The 17,996-nt window shown below is 44.6% G+C and overlaps 1 protein-coding gene across 5 annotated transcripts in view; it reads left to right on the top strand.

Annotated features, from left to right (window-relative positions):
- The first annotated feature begins 8,653 nt into the window (after nt 1–8,653).
- LOC129851200 (semaphorin-3F-like) overlaps nt 8,654–17,996 on the top strand; it is a 126,488-nt gene continuing 117,145 nt past the window's right edge. For 4 of the 5 annotated variants that reach the window (XM_055917578.1, XM_055917577.1, XM_055917575.1 and 1 more), the window contains exons 1-2: nt 8,654–8,986; nt 10,882–11,039. In XM_055917578.1, coding sequence (XP_055773553.1) covers nt 10,925–11,039 — 115 coding nt within the window. In that variant the 5' untranslated portion in view covers nt 8,654–8,986; nt 10,882–10,924. The remainder of the gene's footprint in view (nt 8,987–10,881; nt 11,040–17,996) is intronic. The other variant, XM_055917574.1, reaches the window with a different exon arrangement.

Raw genomic sequence — 17,996 nt, 5'->3', positions numbered from 1 at the left:
CAGCTCAGGACAGAGAGGCAGCTCAGGACAGAGTGGCAGCTCCGGACTGAGTGGCAGCTCCGGACTGAGTGGCAGCGCCGGACTGAGTGGCAGCTCCGGACTGAGTGGCAGCTCCGGACTGAGTGGCAGCTCATGACTGGGTGGCAGCTCATGACTGGAGGGCAGCTCATGACTGGAGGGCAGCTCATGACTGGAGGGCAGCTCCTGACTGGCTGGCGTCTCTGGCGGCTCCTGACTGGCTGGCGTCTTTGGCGGCTCCTGACTGGCTGGCGTCTTTGGCGGCTCCTGACTGGCTGGCGTCTCTGGCGGCTCCTGACTGGCTGGCGTCTCTGGCGGCTCCTGACTGGCTGGCGTCTCTGGCGGCTCCTGACTGGCTGGCGTCTCTGGCGGCTCCTGACTGGCTGGCGTCTCTGGCGGCTCCTGACTGGCTGGCGTCTCTGGCGGCTCCTGACTGGCTGGCGTCTCTGGCGGCTCCTGACTGGCTGGAGTCTCTGGCGGCTCCTGACTGGCTGGCGTCTCTGGCGGATCCTGACTGGCTGGCGTCTCTGGCGGCTCCTGACTGGCTGGCGTCTCTGGCGGCTCCTGACTGGCTGGCGTCTCTGGCGGCTCCTGACTGGCTGGCGTCTCTGGCGGCTCCTGACTGGCTGGCGTCTCTGGCGGCTCCTGACTGGCTGGCGTCTCTGGCGGCTCCTGACTGGCTGGCGTATCTGGCGGCTCCTGACTGGCTGGCGTCTCTGGCGGCTCCTGACTGGCTGGCGGCTCTGGCGGCTTCTGACTGGCTGGCGGCTCTAGCGGCTCCTGACTGACGGACGGCTCTAGCGGCTCCTGACTGACGGACGGCTCTAGCGGCTCCTGACTGAAGGACGGCTCTAGCGGCTCCTGACTGACGGACGGCTCTAACGGCTCCTGACTGACGGACGGCTCTAATGGCTCGGGACAGACAGACGACTCAGATGGCGCTGGGCAGACAGATGGCTCAGACGGCGCTGGGCAGACGGATGGCTCAGACGGCGCTGGGCAGACGGATGGCTCAGACGGCGCTGGGCAGACGGATGGCTCAGACGGCGCTGGGCAGACGGACGGCTCAGACGGCGCTGGGCAGACGGACGGCTCAGACGGCGCTGGGCAGACGGACGGCTCAGACGGCGCTGGGCAGACGGACGGCTCAGACGGCGTTGGGCAGACGGCAGACTCTGGCCGACTGAGACGCACTATAGGCCTGATGCGTGGTGCCGGAACTGGAGGTACCGGGCTGAGGGCACGCACCTCAGGGCGAGTGCGGGGAGGAGGAACAGGGCTCTGGAGATGCACCGGGCTCTTGAGCACCGGGCCTCTCCAACCTTAACAGGTTGAATGGTCCCCGTAGCCCTGCCAGTGCGGCGAGGTGGAACAACCCGCACTGGGCTATGCAGGCGAACCGGGGACACCACCTGTAAGGCTGGTGCCATGTACGCCGGCCCGAGATGACGTACTGGAGGCCAGATACGTTGGGCCGGCTTCATGACATCCAGCTCGATGCCCAACCTAGCCCTCCCAGTGCGGCAAGGTGGAATAGCCCGCACTGGGCTAAGCACGCGTACTGGGGACACCGTGCGCTTTACCGCATAACACGGTGTCTGACCAGTACGACGCCCTCTCACTCCACGGTAAGCCCGGGGAGTTGGCTCAGGTATCCAACCCGGCTTCGCCAAATGCCCCTTTAGCCCCCCCCCCCCCCAAGAATTTTTTTGGGTGAGCCTCTCGGGCTTCCAGCCTCTCTTACGTGCTGCCTCCTCAATCCACCGCTCCTGGGCTGTGGCTGCCTCCTTCTCCTCCCAAGAGCGGCGATTCTCTCCCACCTTTGCCCAGGGTCCTTTTCCGTTTATGATTTCCTCCCATGACCATTCCTCCTGGTACCGCTGCTGCTGTTGCTGCTGCCCGTTGCCACGCTGCTTGGTCCGGGTTTGGTGGGTGTTTCTGTAACGGCTTTCTTCCTGGGGTGAAAGAGAGGACCAAAATGCAGCGTAGCCAGTGCTCAACATGTTTAATATAATGACAAGTGAACACTACAAACAACAAACAAAATAACAAACCGTGAAAACCGAGACAGTCCTATCTGGTGCAGAACAAACACAGAGACAGGAAACAAGCACCCACAAAATCCCAACACAAAACAAGCCTCCTATATATGATTCTCAATCAGAGACAACGACTACCATCTGCCTCTGATTGAGAACCCACACTAGGCTGACATAGAAACAGACAAACTAGACACACAACATAGAATTCCCACCCAGCTCACGTCCTGACCATCTAAACACATACAAAACAACAGAAAACAGGTCAGGAACGTGACATCTATTTGAAGTCCCACCTTGTGACTGTCGAATTTATATGGAGCCTCACAATCATCACACATTACAAAGTCTGCACTGCTATCATCCTCTTTCGTCACTATTGAATTACCCTGAACTGTCCAGTGGGGACTGCAGGTTATGAGTCAACCAAACCATCACTAATGTACAGTTGAAGTCGGAAGTTTACATACACCTTAGCCAAATACATTTAAACTCAGTTTTTCACAATTCCTGACATTTAGCCCTAGTAAAAAAATCCCTGTTTAAGGTCAGTTAGAATCACCACTTTATATTAAGAATGTGAAATGTCAGAATAATCGTAGAGCGAATGATTTATTTCAGCTTTTATTTATTTCATCACATTCCCAGTGGGTCAGAGGTTTATATACACTGAATTAGTATTTGATAGCATTGCTTTTAAATTGTTTAACTTGGGTCAAATGTTTTGGGTAGCCTTCCACAAGCTTCCCACAATAAGTTGGGTGAGTTTTGTCCCATTCCTCCTGACAGAGCTGGTGTAACTGAGTCAGGTTTGTAGGCCTCCTTGCTCACACACGCTTTTTCAGTTCTGCCCACAAATGTTCTATAGGGTTGAGGTCAGGGCTTTGTGATGGCCACTCCAATACCTTGACTTTGTTGTCCTTAAGCCATTTTGCCACAACTTTGGAAGTATGCTTGGGGTCATTGTCCATTTGGAAGACGGATTTGCAACCAAGATTTAACTTCCTGACTGATGTCTTGAGATGCTGCTTCAATATATCCACATAATTTCCATCCTCATGATGCCATCTATTTTGTGAAGTGCACCAGTCCCTCCTGTAGCAAAGCACCCCCACAACATGATGCTGCCACCCCCGTGCTTCAGGGTTGGAATGGTGTTCTTCGGCTTGCAAGCGTCCCCCTTTTTCCTCCAAACATAACGATGGTCATTGTGGCCAAACAATTCTATTTTTGTTTCATCAGACCAGAGGACATTTCTCCAAAAAGTACGATATTTGTCCCCATGTGCAGTTGCAAACTGTAGTCTGGCTTTTTTTTATGGCGTTTTGGAGCAGTGGCTTCTTCCTTGCTGGGTGGCCTTTCAGGTGATGTCGATATAGGACTCGTTTTACTGTGGATATAGATACTTTTGTACCTGTTTCCTCCAGCATCTTCACAGGGTCCTTTGCTGTTGTTCTGGGATTGATTTGCACTTTTCGCACCGAAGTATGTTCATCTCTAGGAGACAGAACGTGTCTCCTTCCTGAGCGGTATGACGGCTGCATGGTCCCATGGTGTTTATACTTGCGTACTATTGTTTGTACAGATGAACGTGTTACCTTCAGGCGTTTGGAAATTGCTCCCAAGGATGAACCAGACTTGTGGAGGTCTACAATTTTTTTTCTGAGGTCTTGGCTGATTTCTTTTGATATTCCCATGATGTCAAGCAAAGCGGGACTGAGTTTGAAGGTAGGCCTTGAAATACATCCACAGGTACACCTCCAATTGACTCAAATTATGTCAATTAGCCTATCAGAAGCTTCTAAAGCCATGACATAATTTTCTGGAATTTTCCAAGCTGTTTAAAGGCACAGTCAACTTAGTGTATGTACATTTCTGACCCACTGGAATTGTGATATAGTGAATTATTGTCACGTTCCTGACCTGTTTTCTGTTATTTTTGTATGTGTTTAGTTGGTCAGGGCGTGAGTTGGGGTGGGCATTCTATGTTATGTGTTTCTATGTTCAGGTCGTTTGTAATTAGCCTTATATGGTTCTCAATCAGGGACAGGTGTTTGACGTTTCCTCTGATTGAGAACCATATAAAGGTAGGCTGTTCACACTGTTTGTTTGTGGGTGGTTGTCTCCTGTGTCCGTATATGTTACCACACGGGACTGTATCGTTTGTTTGTAGTCTGTACCTGTTCGTGCGTTCTTCGTTATATGTAAGTTCACATGTTTTAGGTCAGTCTACGTTCGTTTGTTATTTTGTAGTTTGTTGAAGTGTTTTTCGGTTTTCGTCTTTTCTTTAATAAAATTCATTATGTCAAATTATCACGCTGCGCTTTGGTCCAATCCCTACTCCTCCTCTTCATCCGAAGAGGAGGAGGACGACCGTTACAATTATAAGTGAAATAATCTGTCTGTAAACAATTGTTGGAACAATTACTTGTGTCATGCACAAAGTAGATGTCCTAACCGACTTGCCAAAACTATAGTTTGTTAACAAGAAATTTGTGGAGTGGTTGAAAACCGAGTTTTAGTAACTCCAACCTAAGTGTATGTAAACTTCCAACTTCAACTGTACATATCATCAGTAGTAATACACAGGGCATGGCAGAGGACAGGGAGAGCTTTGCAGTGTTGTTTTATGACATTTGAATGTGCATCAGATGGCAACAAGATCATATTGTAAAGGAATTTCCTCAGGTCACATGAATACAAAGCTGGCAAGAGAGGGTTTAGAATAAGACAGGAGGCCAAGAGTCTGTGTAACCAATAGAGAGTCAGAGTCACAAGTGTGGGAATAAACATTGTCTGGGTAAAGGAGCAAATGCATACTCAACAAAGCTTGCAGGAGTCATGGACCAAATAGCACCATAAAAAAGTAAAACGGCTTGGGGCTAGCCATTGCACACGGAACAAAAATATAAATGCAACATTTTCAAAGAATGAGTTACAGTTCATACAAGGAAATCAGCCAATTTTAAATAAATAAATGAGTCCCTAATCTATGGATTTCACATGACTGGGAATACAGATATGCATCTGTTGGTCACAGATACCTTTAAAAAAAACTAGGGCATGGATCTGAAAACCAGTCAGTATCTGGTGTGACCACCACTGCCCAGTGTTGCTGTGTTCGCGGTATTCTGCCAAATTGGGCTACTTTGAAAACGATGTCGCGGGTCAAAATCTATTGGTCGCGGGTGGTTTTTTGTTGTTGCCTACTTCTAAATTGCACCGCGGCCTCCATGGCATTTTTCTTTAATAAATATATATATATTTCACTGTGACCTGCTGCTGCTGACTATCAGGCAGTGAGCAGGCTGTTACTGAGTAAGTGAGTGAGGGTGTGAGTGAGTGAGTGAGTGAGTGAGTGAGTGAGTGAGTGAGTGAGTGAGTGAGTGAGTGAGTGAGTGAGTGAGTGAGTGAGTGAGTGAGTGAGTGAATGGTGGAGAGGGGGGTGTGTGCATTGAGAGCAAGGGTTGAGAGAGTGCTGCAGCAGAGGCAGCTGTGTGCGCACGTTGTGACAACTTTTTACCTGTTGTAGTTAGGCTATTTAGATTTGGCATTATGGAGACACCCTTTCTCCATAAAACATATTAACGAGCTAGAACTGATATAACGGCGACAAAGCATTGGAAAACCACTTTAGGCGCACTAGAGCTCTTTAGATAAATTCTCTCAGACGTGGTTTAAAGTAAACTGCATTCTAATGTCGACTTTTCTTATGGATAACAGTATCAAGCGAAGGGTTTTTCTCATGCTCAGTTCGAGGGCTGTGCGAGTTGACTTTTTAAATGTAGGTTATGGAACTCGCTCACGTGCTTGTGCTATGGGGAAAAAGTCCACAATGAAAATAACTTTAAGTGTAAAAAATGACAGGCTACATTTGCATCTGTTGGCCATCAAGTAGGCTATTAATTCCTATATAATTCATATAAGACATTAATGAGCGAGCTAGGACTACGTAGTCAATATAACTATTTGTTCAGCACTTTTGAAATACAGAGACAGAATTCAGAATATGGGTCGTTCTTACAGTATACTCCCTGTACACCAAGTCAGAACGTAGGATACATAAAGGGGGCATATAAGCAGAAAATAAAAGCTCTTACAATTTTCAATGATTACATTTCTCTAAAACAGGCTATGGGCTACAGGTGTACCACCAAGTCAGAACAGTAGGCTAAGTTATGAGTTGCTTTGCAACTCTTGCAGTTAGCCACTGATTCCTTCCAAACCACTCATTATTGAATTTGCGATTTCCAACTTGTTGTGTAATTTTTATGTCCAATGGCCGATGAGAACAGATACGTTTTTCTATAATTTTTCGTCATATGACAAGGATTTGCCAGTAGATTATTGACTTGATTCATGATGATAACTGCTTGTCTAGCTTGCTAGCTAAGATTTTGAAAGTATGATGTTGACATTATCAGTCCAATCAAATCTACTGTAGATACAATGTGATTTGATGTAATTTTATCTGTGGCCAATGACCTTGAGTCTTCTTTGATGGGCACTTCTAATGTAAATCTATGGCAGCACCCAAGGGGCTTGAATATTCGAGCTCTCCACATAGACTTTGTAATGATGAAGTGTCCCCATGAGTGACAGAACACTGAGCCAATGACGGCGCAACTAGAGAACATTACCAACCCCTACACTCCGTATTTTCTGCTGGCTGCCCCACCACCACAGAAAGCACTGAGTTAGGCTGAAACACTTGCATTTTGGAGCTGCCTTACTCAAGAAAGCAAAAAAGAGACCATGTTTATTTTTTTACATTGTTTGCAATCTGACATGTATTAATTCCAAAATAACATGCAACACTGGTCAGTTTCATTGTGGACTTTTCCCTGAAATGAGATGTTGGCATGTTTGCCTATCAGGGGCTACAGGCTGCCTGCATCTAGCTCGGCAAACCATGGCAAAATTGAATTGTAATTTATAAACCCAGATTTTAGTCAGTAGCCTATGCGTATTGAAATAACAAGTACATCTAGCAAATAGGCCATTTATAACAGTTTGTAGTCTTAACATCTGGCACATAGTAATGTCACAATTAGCAGAAAATGGTCTAACGTTTGTTCTTTGAAGTTCGTCCAAGTGTTTCTTGCACGGAGATTGAGATCCTCTGTCCAACTTTTATCACTCAAACTCTCCTGTCGGATTTATCTATAGTTGTGCACATGCGCAAAAGGGATTTTATTTACAATTATAAACTGGGTGGTTTGAACTCTGAATACTGATTGGTTGAAAGCCATGATGTACCATGGGAATGACAAAGACGTTTTACTGTTCTAATTATGTTGGTAACCAGTTTATAATAACAGTAAGGCATCTCATGAGTTTGGTATATGGCCAATATACCACAGCTAAGGGCTGTTATTTGTGATATATGGCCAATATACCACACCTCCTCGGGCCTTATTGCATTTATCCTTTGCCAAGATAATCCATCCACCTGACAGGTGTGGCATATCAAGAAGCTGATTAAACAGCATGATCATTACACAGGTGCACCTTGTACTGGGGGCAATAAAAGGCTACTCTAAAATGTACAGATACACAACACAATGCCACAGATGTCTCAAGTTTCGAGGGAGCATGAAATTGGCATGCTGACTGCAGGAATATCCACCAGAGCTGTTGCCAAATAATTGAATGTTCAGTTCTCTACCATAAGCCATCTCCAGTGTCATTTTACAGAATTTGTCAGTACATCCAACTGGCCTCACAACTGCAGACTACATGTATGGTGTCATGTGGACGAGCGGTTTGCTGACGTCAACGTTGTGAACAGAGTGCCCTATGGTGGCGGTGGGGTTATGGTATGGGCAGACATAAGCTACGGACAAAGAACACAATTGCATTTTATTGATGACAATTTGAGTGCACAAAAATACTGTGACGAGATCCTGAAGCCCATTGTTGTGCCATTCATCCACCGCCATCACCTCATGTTTCAGCATGATAATTCACGGCCCATGTCGCAAGGATCTGTACATAATTCCTTGAAGCTGAAAATGTCCCAGTTCGTCCATGGCCTGCATACTCACCAGACATGTCACCCATTGAGCATGTTTGTAATTCTCTGGATCGAAGTGTACAACAGAGTTTTCCAATTCTTGCCAATATCCAGGAACTTTGCACAGCCATTGAAGAGCAGCGGGACAACATTCCACAGGCCACAATCAACAGCCCGATCTATGCAAAGGAGATGTGTCATGCTGCATTAGATAAATTGTGGACACAAGATACTGACTGGTTTTCCATCCACCTCCCTACCTTTTTTTAAGGTATCTGTGATGAACAAATGCATATCTGTATTCGCAGTCATGTGAAATCCACAGATTAGATTAAATTGTTGCATGTTGCGTTTATATTTTTGTTCAGTATATATTCAGAAACGTCAAGTTTTGAAATGACTATACCTGTGGACCCTGGATATTGTAGACGTGAAATCTTGCGGTTGTGTTCCAGACAGTTGATTTTCAAGAGGGACGTACAGAGGCGTCGCCGCTAAGGTAAGTTCCCGCCCCATGGGTGTGTCTATGCAGGATACCGGCGAGCGCGCTGTATCCACCTGCCAATGCGTTTCCCCTTCAGTAGCCTACAGAGAGAGCTGTGTTGCGTGCGCCGCGTTTCAACTTTAGCAACTACTCCATTTCAAGGAATAACGCTCATTATGAGAACAACAAAGTGGGATTGTACACAATAGACTGAGAAAAGAGCAGAGAGGACACAAATATTGCAAGCTGAGGTGATTAACAAGTTAATTTGGAACCTATATATTTGTTACCAGGGAATCGTGCAGGATCTCCGCTGCTTCATTCGTAGGCTACACCGAGAAGAATAATTGAATAGGATTTTGTTTACTACCTTCTCAATGACTTGTATAACTGGATTCAACATAATTTACACCGGGCAATAATAACCAGGTAGGCACAACTGTAGGCTACTTTATTTAGCTCTAATGTTTTGATGCATAGGGCCTAAGCTTTTTCAGTCAAATCATGACTCATATGTCCATGTTGAATTATTTATTATCCTAAGAGATTACAATCAAAACACAATGGCTCCAGTAATTGAGTAGAACAATAATTGTGAATTAGGCCTATTGTCTATACTAGTCTATACTCTTTTAAGTCTACTGATTTAAGTGTAGCCAAATAAGAAGCTAATTCTTTGTGTAATCAAATCCAGTTTTATTGGTTTCTTTTTATTGTTAATATTATAATCATGTATTATTTTGTTGCATTGTGCCGGCATGAGGAACAATATTGTCTAAGCTTTCAGTCCCTGTAGTAGACTATCGCATGATATTAGCCATAATAAACCCGTTTGGATTTCTTGCAGATTCCTCTGCATTTCAAACTGCTGTGGGAGCTCTTGCATGGTCTTTTGAGCTACTGTACTTCTCACGAGCGTCGCAAGAAGAGAGCATTTTATAGCGCTCGAGTTTCTTTATCCAACAGGCTGTAGAAATCTGTGCTCCTATTAGTGGGTGGTTTAAAACAGTCAATAGACTGATGTTATCTGTTATAACACAAGCATTTTCCCAGTTAAAGCTAGTCTAAAATGTTAAGAGTTGCCTAATTTAACTTATATTGCACAGACTTCTCAACGGAATAATTAATGTTTAGCAATAACAATGTCGTATCATTTTAAACCCAGTCATGCTTTATTTGGGCAAAATGGCAGGCTATAATTTGGAATTTTACGCTTGGAGGTCTGTCCTAACCTGGAGGGTTGAGGCTCTCATTGGGAACTTGATCCTAAATCCCTTCGTGGCAGCTTGACCTCATACCCTGTTGACCCGCGTTACGAGCAGAACGGTGCCATGCAGGAGGGATTTGATGGCAAAACATGTCTTTAAGTAGCCTGTATGAGCTCCAAACCTCATAAATCAGTCTATTGATTGATTATCTCTACTTACGTGGTGTTTTGTTAAATTACCACATTAGGTTATTCATAGGCTTTTAAAGGCTTTTATCATGTCACCTTAAACGTCGGACGTTTTATTATTGAGATTACTGTCCATTTTTGGAGATGCCAGTGTTCTGTGCTACGTCTGCGTAAAATATCTCCAGATAACATATTTGACAACAGACTCGTTCACTGGGCATAAAAGTAAACCTATATGCGTGTATGATTTAAACATTTTAAAAATTGCGTGACAGGGCAGCGGTTAGCGGGTGTGTGGCAGACCCGCCAGACCTACGTTATTTAGGGATGTGGTAACACCTCTGGTGCTCTTTGCTCTCTGGGGTCTCCGGAGACGCTGGGGAGGAGGGAACTGTGGAGTGGTGCGTTATAGAATGGGACAGCGATGGGGATGTTGCGGGGGTCTCGGGAGTAAAATTAGATTAATGAAGATGCATAATAGTTAAGGGGGAAACTGTAATTCAATGTGAACGAACGCCGAGCTCTGGCCGCGCCCCAACAATTCCATCCCTACATTGACGTGCTCTGTTGCTTTGTAGTAGTCTGAACAAGAGACTGCAGGTCTCATCTGTGATATATCCCCCCCCCCCCAACAACACTTCCCTTTTTATAAGAGGAGTGACAGTGAAAGTTGGAATTTGTATGATAAATATCCTCAAAATGGATGCATAAACATTCACTTAGTGTTGATTGTTACAACATGCAACACGTTTTTTTCTTGAAAAATGGCACAGAACCCTAACCCAGAAGGAGTTGGTAGGTCCAGTATGTTGCAGGTGTGAGTATGGGGTGTGGTACAGAGCTGATCATTCTCTCTCCGTCTCTCCCGCTCTCTCTCTCTCTCTCTCTCTCTCTCTCTCTCTCTCTCTCTCTCTCTCTCTCTCTCCAGCTTCCTGGACTGTTTCACCACTGTTTCTGGAAGCGGAGGGACCATGCTGTGGGACAAACTATGGTGGCTGTCCACCTTACTGGCCCTGTCGGCCGAAGCATTGCCCACACTGCCCATTGAGCCCCTCTCTGCCCCTCGGGTTTTCCTCTCCTTCAAAGGTAAGCCACTCACACTTTCAGATATCTCAAATAGTTTGTGTGGTTCTCTGTGACTGAAAATAGGTGGATAGAATGTCCTTGTATGTGAGCTCTTGTGGTTGCTTCTAGGTTTTTATTTTCACGGTTCCTCCTAGCTTTGTCTGCTCTTGGTGAAATGTAGGGTTTAGGGGGACTAGACTGCCGTTATTGCCAGCTATGCGCTTATTTTGGCACACCACGGTGTCAGTCAGAGCCCATCCCTCTCTCTCTCTGGCTGAAACCTGATTATCTGCTGAGAGAGGGGGCGATGAGAGAGATGAGGAGAGGTGCTGTTTGTTCCTACTGCTCAGGGCCAGAGAGCTCATCTTCATTAAACAGACTGACTACCACAGTCCTCCAACAGGGCTTTGCCTGCCCTCAGCTCCCCTCTGAAATCAAGTTGGATTTAACACTTGGCTGTGTACACATTTAGAGGGCCCAGCGTATTACGAATGCCTTTCAATGTCACATGAGGCCCTGTCTGTGTTTTGAACTGTACCTTCAAAATGGTTCTTTATGGACATCATCTCTAATGTCTTGTAGACCTAATTGCTGTGTCTATTTACAGGTGTAGGGGCTTACTTTGATCACCCTGTTGCAGTAGAACTTTCCTGCAATGCAGGGAATGTAAAAATTGTAGTGTATTTGAGGTATAAAAAGGCTTCTGAAGTTTTTAATTCCCACTTGGAAAATGTTCCCTTGTGAAAAATATATCAACCCTTACAAAAATGTATTAATTATAATCCACATGTTCACATTTCCTGTGGCTGCAGGATTATTTTCCTGCTGTAGCAAATGGCCTCAAACTAATATCCTACATCTGTAGGCTAATCGTGAGGTGAACCCTGGGATGGAGCTCAAAGGAGCGGAGGACTCGCAAAGCCTCCAGATGACTTTAAATCCTCATCACCTCATCTGGGGACTGAGAGGAGATTCTGCACTTTTTATGTTTGTCTGCAAGTATGTAGAATTGGGCAACCTCTCTCTCTCTCTCTCTCTCTCTCTCGCTCTCTCTTACCTGTCGGTTTTCACTCTCTAATCAAGTTTGTTTTCACAATCACACTGCTCCAAATTGGTAATTTCTTTCCAATTTCCTTTCAATTAGTTCCCTTTTTTTAAATTGTTTTTTGAGAGACCTATATGCCTGACAGAGCATCTTTACTTTGTTGGTGACTAGAATTGAACATGAGCTGCACATTTTCTAATTGTGTCATTTTGGCTCACGCTGAGGGGAATTGCTTTTAAATGTGCCCATATTGATTCCTTTATGGACCTTGGTGAGCCAATTTTTTTGCTACACATTTTAAAAAGCATATCCATGGGGTCAAGATTCCTTGGAGCTTGCCATGGGTGCTTAGCTGAATTTTAACAAGTGTATATCTAACCTCTTAAAAATGCAACTAATCTCTTTCTAGCCATCCAACTGTTTTTAAACAAGCTTTTTGATTTCGACACTCCAAGCTTTACACAACCTCTTGCACCTACTATTTCATGATGGCAATCTCTGTCTATTGGAGCAGTTGTGGTACAGTACATTGTGGACTGTGTTGCTTAAATGTGAATCCTAACCTGTGGCATCAGTGTGACTTCTGGCTAATACCGCCAGTGTGGTCTGGTGGTCCAAAGGTATTCTCTAATCTGGTTGGTCTATTGTCAAACACTGAGGTTAAAACCTTACCCTCCAGTTTCAATGTCAGACTTGTAGACAGTTTGTTCTAAATCATTCTTTTTCATGTAATGTATTGTGTTATTATATGTCATAATCTTGGATGAGTTGTAGTTGCTGTCGACCACCTGCTGGTCATCAGTGTGGTTAGACTTGGGCCAGTCCTTTCTGCTGAGGACTCAGACTGTCAGACAGCTTAACTAAAGCTAGTTCAGGAGTTTGTTTAGTATGTCTGGCATTATTGATTGCTTTGAAGCTGCGTGTGGGTGCCTTGCAACACAGACACACACAGATGTGCATTAACTGTGTGTATAAACATAAAAGCATAGACATGGCATGCACCTAAAACATCAACACATGGAGTAAAGGGCAGGGGCCATTAGAGAGAATTATTTCCTTTGGATGAGGACTTGAGTTCATGTAGGCTCCTGCTACATGGAGAGGAAAGATGGATGTGTCCATCAGTCAACTCACTCAGGGAACTTGCGCTACAGACCATCTCACAGAGACCTTGGTCTGCCAGACTGATTCATCTAAGATGTGTAGGAGGCCGTTTTCAGTTAATGCTACTACACTGGTTGAATCCATATTCAAGTCATATTAGTTCACATTGCCATTTACTGTCTCCTTTTCACAGCTCAAAATCCAGGTTCTATTTTCATAGAAATGTTTAACATCTCTTATCTTCTGTCGTTTTTTTCCTAAGCGGAGAGAGAAAATCTTTCTGCTACATGAGTGAAAGCGTTAAGGATTTACATGCTAAAGGGTGGCCCGTGGGGGAGAGGGGAGAGACGTGTCACATGCTAGCTAGCCATCACATAACTTCATTGTGACATGACAGCACATTCCCTATGATTATTTCCCAGCACAATGGTTAAGAAAAGACACAAAGCAAAATGCTCTCTCGAGAATTGTTGCTCATGTTGTTTAAAATGTAGTCTTCTATCATTCTGAGCTATAAATTGTTATATCATATTTATTTCTTCAACTGACATTTTCCTCCCAAGTATTGAGTACATTTTCAGTTTTACTTGATTCAGATTTTTTTGTTGTTGAGTAAAAGTCCCAGATCTGTCTATAGTTTCTGTTGAATGGTGTCCATAACATCAGTCCGCCTATCTTATCTTCTAATACTTGAATTGAAATAGATTAAGTCCCTATCAGCACTGAGCTCTCTATGTAAGTTTATATCAGTTGTCTGTAGTATATAGTGAGGTCTATAAAAGCAGCCGATGAGGGGGTCAGAGTCGGTGCAGGGCTGTGAGTTATCACTCGTGATAAGGGAAGAGTAAACAACAACTGAGAGTAAAGGAATGTCCACTCAGGACTCGTAAGCATCGATCATCTCCCACACTGCTTTAGTAGTATGAGATGAATGGTGAAGAAAACAGACATACACACCATTTACACCTATTGAATACACTAAAGCACTGTTGAACACAATGCTCCCAGTTAGTCACACACGCAAAAACACACTTACATGCTCGCATACACGTTAAACGCCTTTTCTAAATGCTTATCGCAGGCTGGTTAGCAAACACATGTTAAGGTTATGAAGATAAAGTGGGCGCTTAGGTTTTCAAAGAACAGACAGCGTGTTTACAGACATCGTTGAGACCTATGGTAGACATATAGACACCCTGAAGAAGACACAGTTATGCCGAAACGTTGGTGTTTTTTTATCCAATAAATTACTGGGAGGGTATACTAATGGAGTGTGCGACTTTCTTTGTTTTTCTAGCTTCCAGTTTGTTCTCCGTTAGTCAGCACCTCGACACTACATCATGTTCTCTGGGGGAGCTGCAGCTCATGCTTTTTATTAGACATATAGACATTGCCACACTTTCTCCGGCTTTTGGTTGAGTGTTTTTCTTTTGAGGTCAGTGGAAATTGCAAAGTGCATGGTGGACGTTGTAATACAATGTTACAAACACAAACAAAGCACCACAGTTGTGTTCCTTATGAAGGGTACCCATTGCCATCTTATTTGTAAAGAGCTAATAGGACTGACTGGTGTCAGCCTCTGAGAGAAGAACTCTTATATTTATCCTCCAACAAGCTCTATAATCACGTGCTATTTCAAGGTGTGGGGCTCCTCAGGGGTCATGAACCCCTAAACAGGAGCCAGTCACACTAACTGCCCCCCCCCCCCCCCCCCCCCCCCCCCCCCACACACACACACACACACACACTTTGGGAGAATGGGAGCATATTAGCTAGTAATAGCTCGTTACGCTAATCTTCAGTCACATTCTAAAGTGTTTAACGTTGTTTTCTTTTTGCCTTCGGTCCAGGGTGAAACACCTGGAAACAGAGTTGGTGGTGAGTGAGGGAGGGAGGGAAATAGAACACTCTAAATGGGGGAGAAAATGCACAGCCAGACAGTCATATAATTGGACTATTTCTCAAACAGAATCTCAAGGTTATCCCCAACTTCCCCCAGCTTCTCTCTTTCTCTATCATGTAACCTAATGGTTAAGTGATTATCACAGTAGCACAAAGAGCTCAGTGTTAGCTCACCTCTCCTGTCTGTGCTCTCAGGGTGGAATATATTAACACACAGATCTGCTCTGGCTATATTTCTGCTTCCCTATTATGTGAATTATGCTACTACTCACAGTGAACTTCACTTAGACTTCACTCAGTGTCTCTCTACGGCTCTACGATTACAATAGCCCAGGTTTCTTAGATTAGAGAAAGAAATGTGGGCGGACATGCAGACATGCCTACTGTGGCTGGTAAGAGAGGAAAGCCTATTCATGGTTAAATGCCTTGCTGGAGGTGCTCTCTCAGCTTTCCACCTGCCTGTGGTTAGTTACTATACTGTATGGGTTGTCTGAAACCCTTGCTGACATGTCTACTGAAAGGGAGAGCATTATGGCAGTCTATTTGTGCGCAGTGTGTCTGAGAGCCAGCCTTGAACTGAGCCTTCCACCCCTGTCAGGGCCTAAGAGAGAGAGATGGCCAGCCAAGAAAGAAAGGCAAGAGTGATAGGGGAAAAGGCCACAGTCCGGACTCCATGTAATGGACACGAGGTGGGAATGTGTGTCGATGGGTGTCTGTGAGTGTGAGAGGGAAACAGAGACAGTTAGATGCCCATGTCCAGACTGGCAGAGTAGATCTCCATCCATCTCTCTTCCAGGCTCCTAGGTTCCTATTTAGTTGGGTCCATTGTGACACTAGAGCCAGAGCTAAGTGCCCCAGCCTTACCAGAACAGAGGCCCATGCCAATCAATGATCTGCTGGAATCTTGTCCACAGCTAACCTGTCAAGAGACAGTCTCAGGGTGACTATGCCCACTGCTTTCCTAAGTTTTTCTGGAAAGAACAAAACCTTCCCTGGGCCACAGACAGACAGACAGACAGACAGACAGACAGACAGACAGACAGACAGACAGACAGACAGACAGACAGACAGACAGACAGACAGATAGACAGATAGACAGATAGACAGACAGACAGACAGACAGAAACATGGTTTCAGAGTGTAACACTCCCAATGAGACCAGAACCAAAACATGTAAGGTACAAGGTACAAGGGTTCTTGCTCGCCAATCAGTTAGGATATCCTGATGAGGACAGGGGGTGCTGTTTTCACTTTTGGGGGAAAACGTGTCCAATTTAAACGGCCTCGTACTCAATTCTTGCTCGTACAAAATGCATATTATTATTACTATTGGATAGAAAACACTCTCTAGTTTCTAAAACCGTTTGAATTCTGTCTGTGGGTAAAACAGAACTCATTTGGCAGCACACTTTGTGACCAGGAAGTGGAAAGTCTGAAATCTATGTTCTGTTCAAGTGACTGCCTATAAATGGTCATGATACGTATGGCTATACGTGCACATCATACACCTTCACCCGGATGTCAAGAGGAAGTGAGAGGAAAAATGAGTTGATTATCTCTGTCTGACGTTGAATAAGCCCTCTTGGAACAAGGTGTCCCGCATTTTCTGTTTTCTGCAATGCGCGTGTTGGGACCTGTTATTGCCTACTGGAAACCAGTCGTTATGGGCGAATATGATCTCCGGCTTTGATTTTATTTGATACATGTTACAATATCATCCTAAAGTATGTTTTTTCAATATAGTTTCATTAGATTATTGAAATTTATTCGGGACGTTAGTTGTGTTGCGTTGTTTGACTTTGTTGACGTTGGAGAGCTTAGCGCCGCATGGCCAGTGTGCTTGCTAATTCAAGGGAAAAAGAACGTTCTGAATCCAAACAAAGACGCTTCTGGACAAAGGACCAAAGGTACAACATTCTGATAGAAGATCAGCAAAAGTAGGAACCATTTTGTGATGCTATTTTATATATCTGTCGAACTGTGTACTAGTAGCTTTGCGCTCAGGTTTTGGTTATTCCCTTACCATAACTAAGTCTTATGTCGTAATGAAGATATTTTTAGAATTCTAACACTGCGATTGCATTAAGAACTAATGGATCTATCGTTTCCTATACAACATGTATTTTTTTGTAATGTTTATGAATAGCTATTTGGTCAGAATAGGTGAGAGTCTAATAGAAATATCCGCACATTCTGGGAAAAAGATGCTACGTTAGCACGTTATGCTACGTTATGCTACGTTGTATAACCACGGATTTCAGCTCTAAATATGCACATTTTCGAACAAAACATAAGTGTATGTATAACCTGATGTTATAGGACTGTCATCTGAGGAAGGTTTATGAAGGTTAGTGAAATTTAATATCTTTTGCTGGTTTATTCGCTAACGCTAACGTGCCTATTGCTATCGCTAACGTGCCTTGATGAATGAATGCGGTAGTGTGGTAGGCTATTGTAGTAAGCTAATATAATGCTATATTATGTTTTCGCTGTAAAACACTTACAAAATCGGAAATATTGTCTGTATTCACAAGATCTTTGTGTCACGTCTGCCCCCGCTCTTCCCCTCCCCCTGGCGCTTGAGGGCGCCAGAATGCCTTGCATCACTCACTCCTGCCATCCATCACGTACACCTGCCTTTCCTCGTCACGCGCATCAGCGTTATTGGACTCACCTGGACTCTCTTATCACCTGTTCATTTTTTCCCCTATATGTGTCAGTTCCCCAGCTCTGTTCCCCGCTTCTGCATTGATTGTTTTCTGTTTGCTAACGCTGTTTATGTCTCGTTCCATGTCCGTTATTTATTAAATGTTACTCCCCGTACCTGCTTCGTCTCTCCAGCGTCATCCTTGTGACAGAATGCAGAAGCCATCACACGAAGCATCGGGGAGTACTGGCGTTCTGGTTGGTATAGTGGCATCGGCTCT

Source organism: Salvelinus fontinalis, chromosome 3 (genome assembly GCF_029448725.1).
Source record: "Salvelinus fontinalis isolate EN_2023a chromosome 3, ASM2944872v1, whole genome shotgun sequence".
In the NCBI taxonomy this organism is placed as follows: Eukaryota; Metazoa; Chordata; class Actinopteri; order Salmoniformes; family Salmonidae; genus Salvelinus; species Salvelinus fontinalis.
This window is presented reverse-complemented; position numbering and strand designations above follow the sequence as displayed.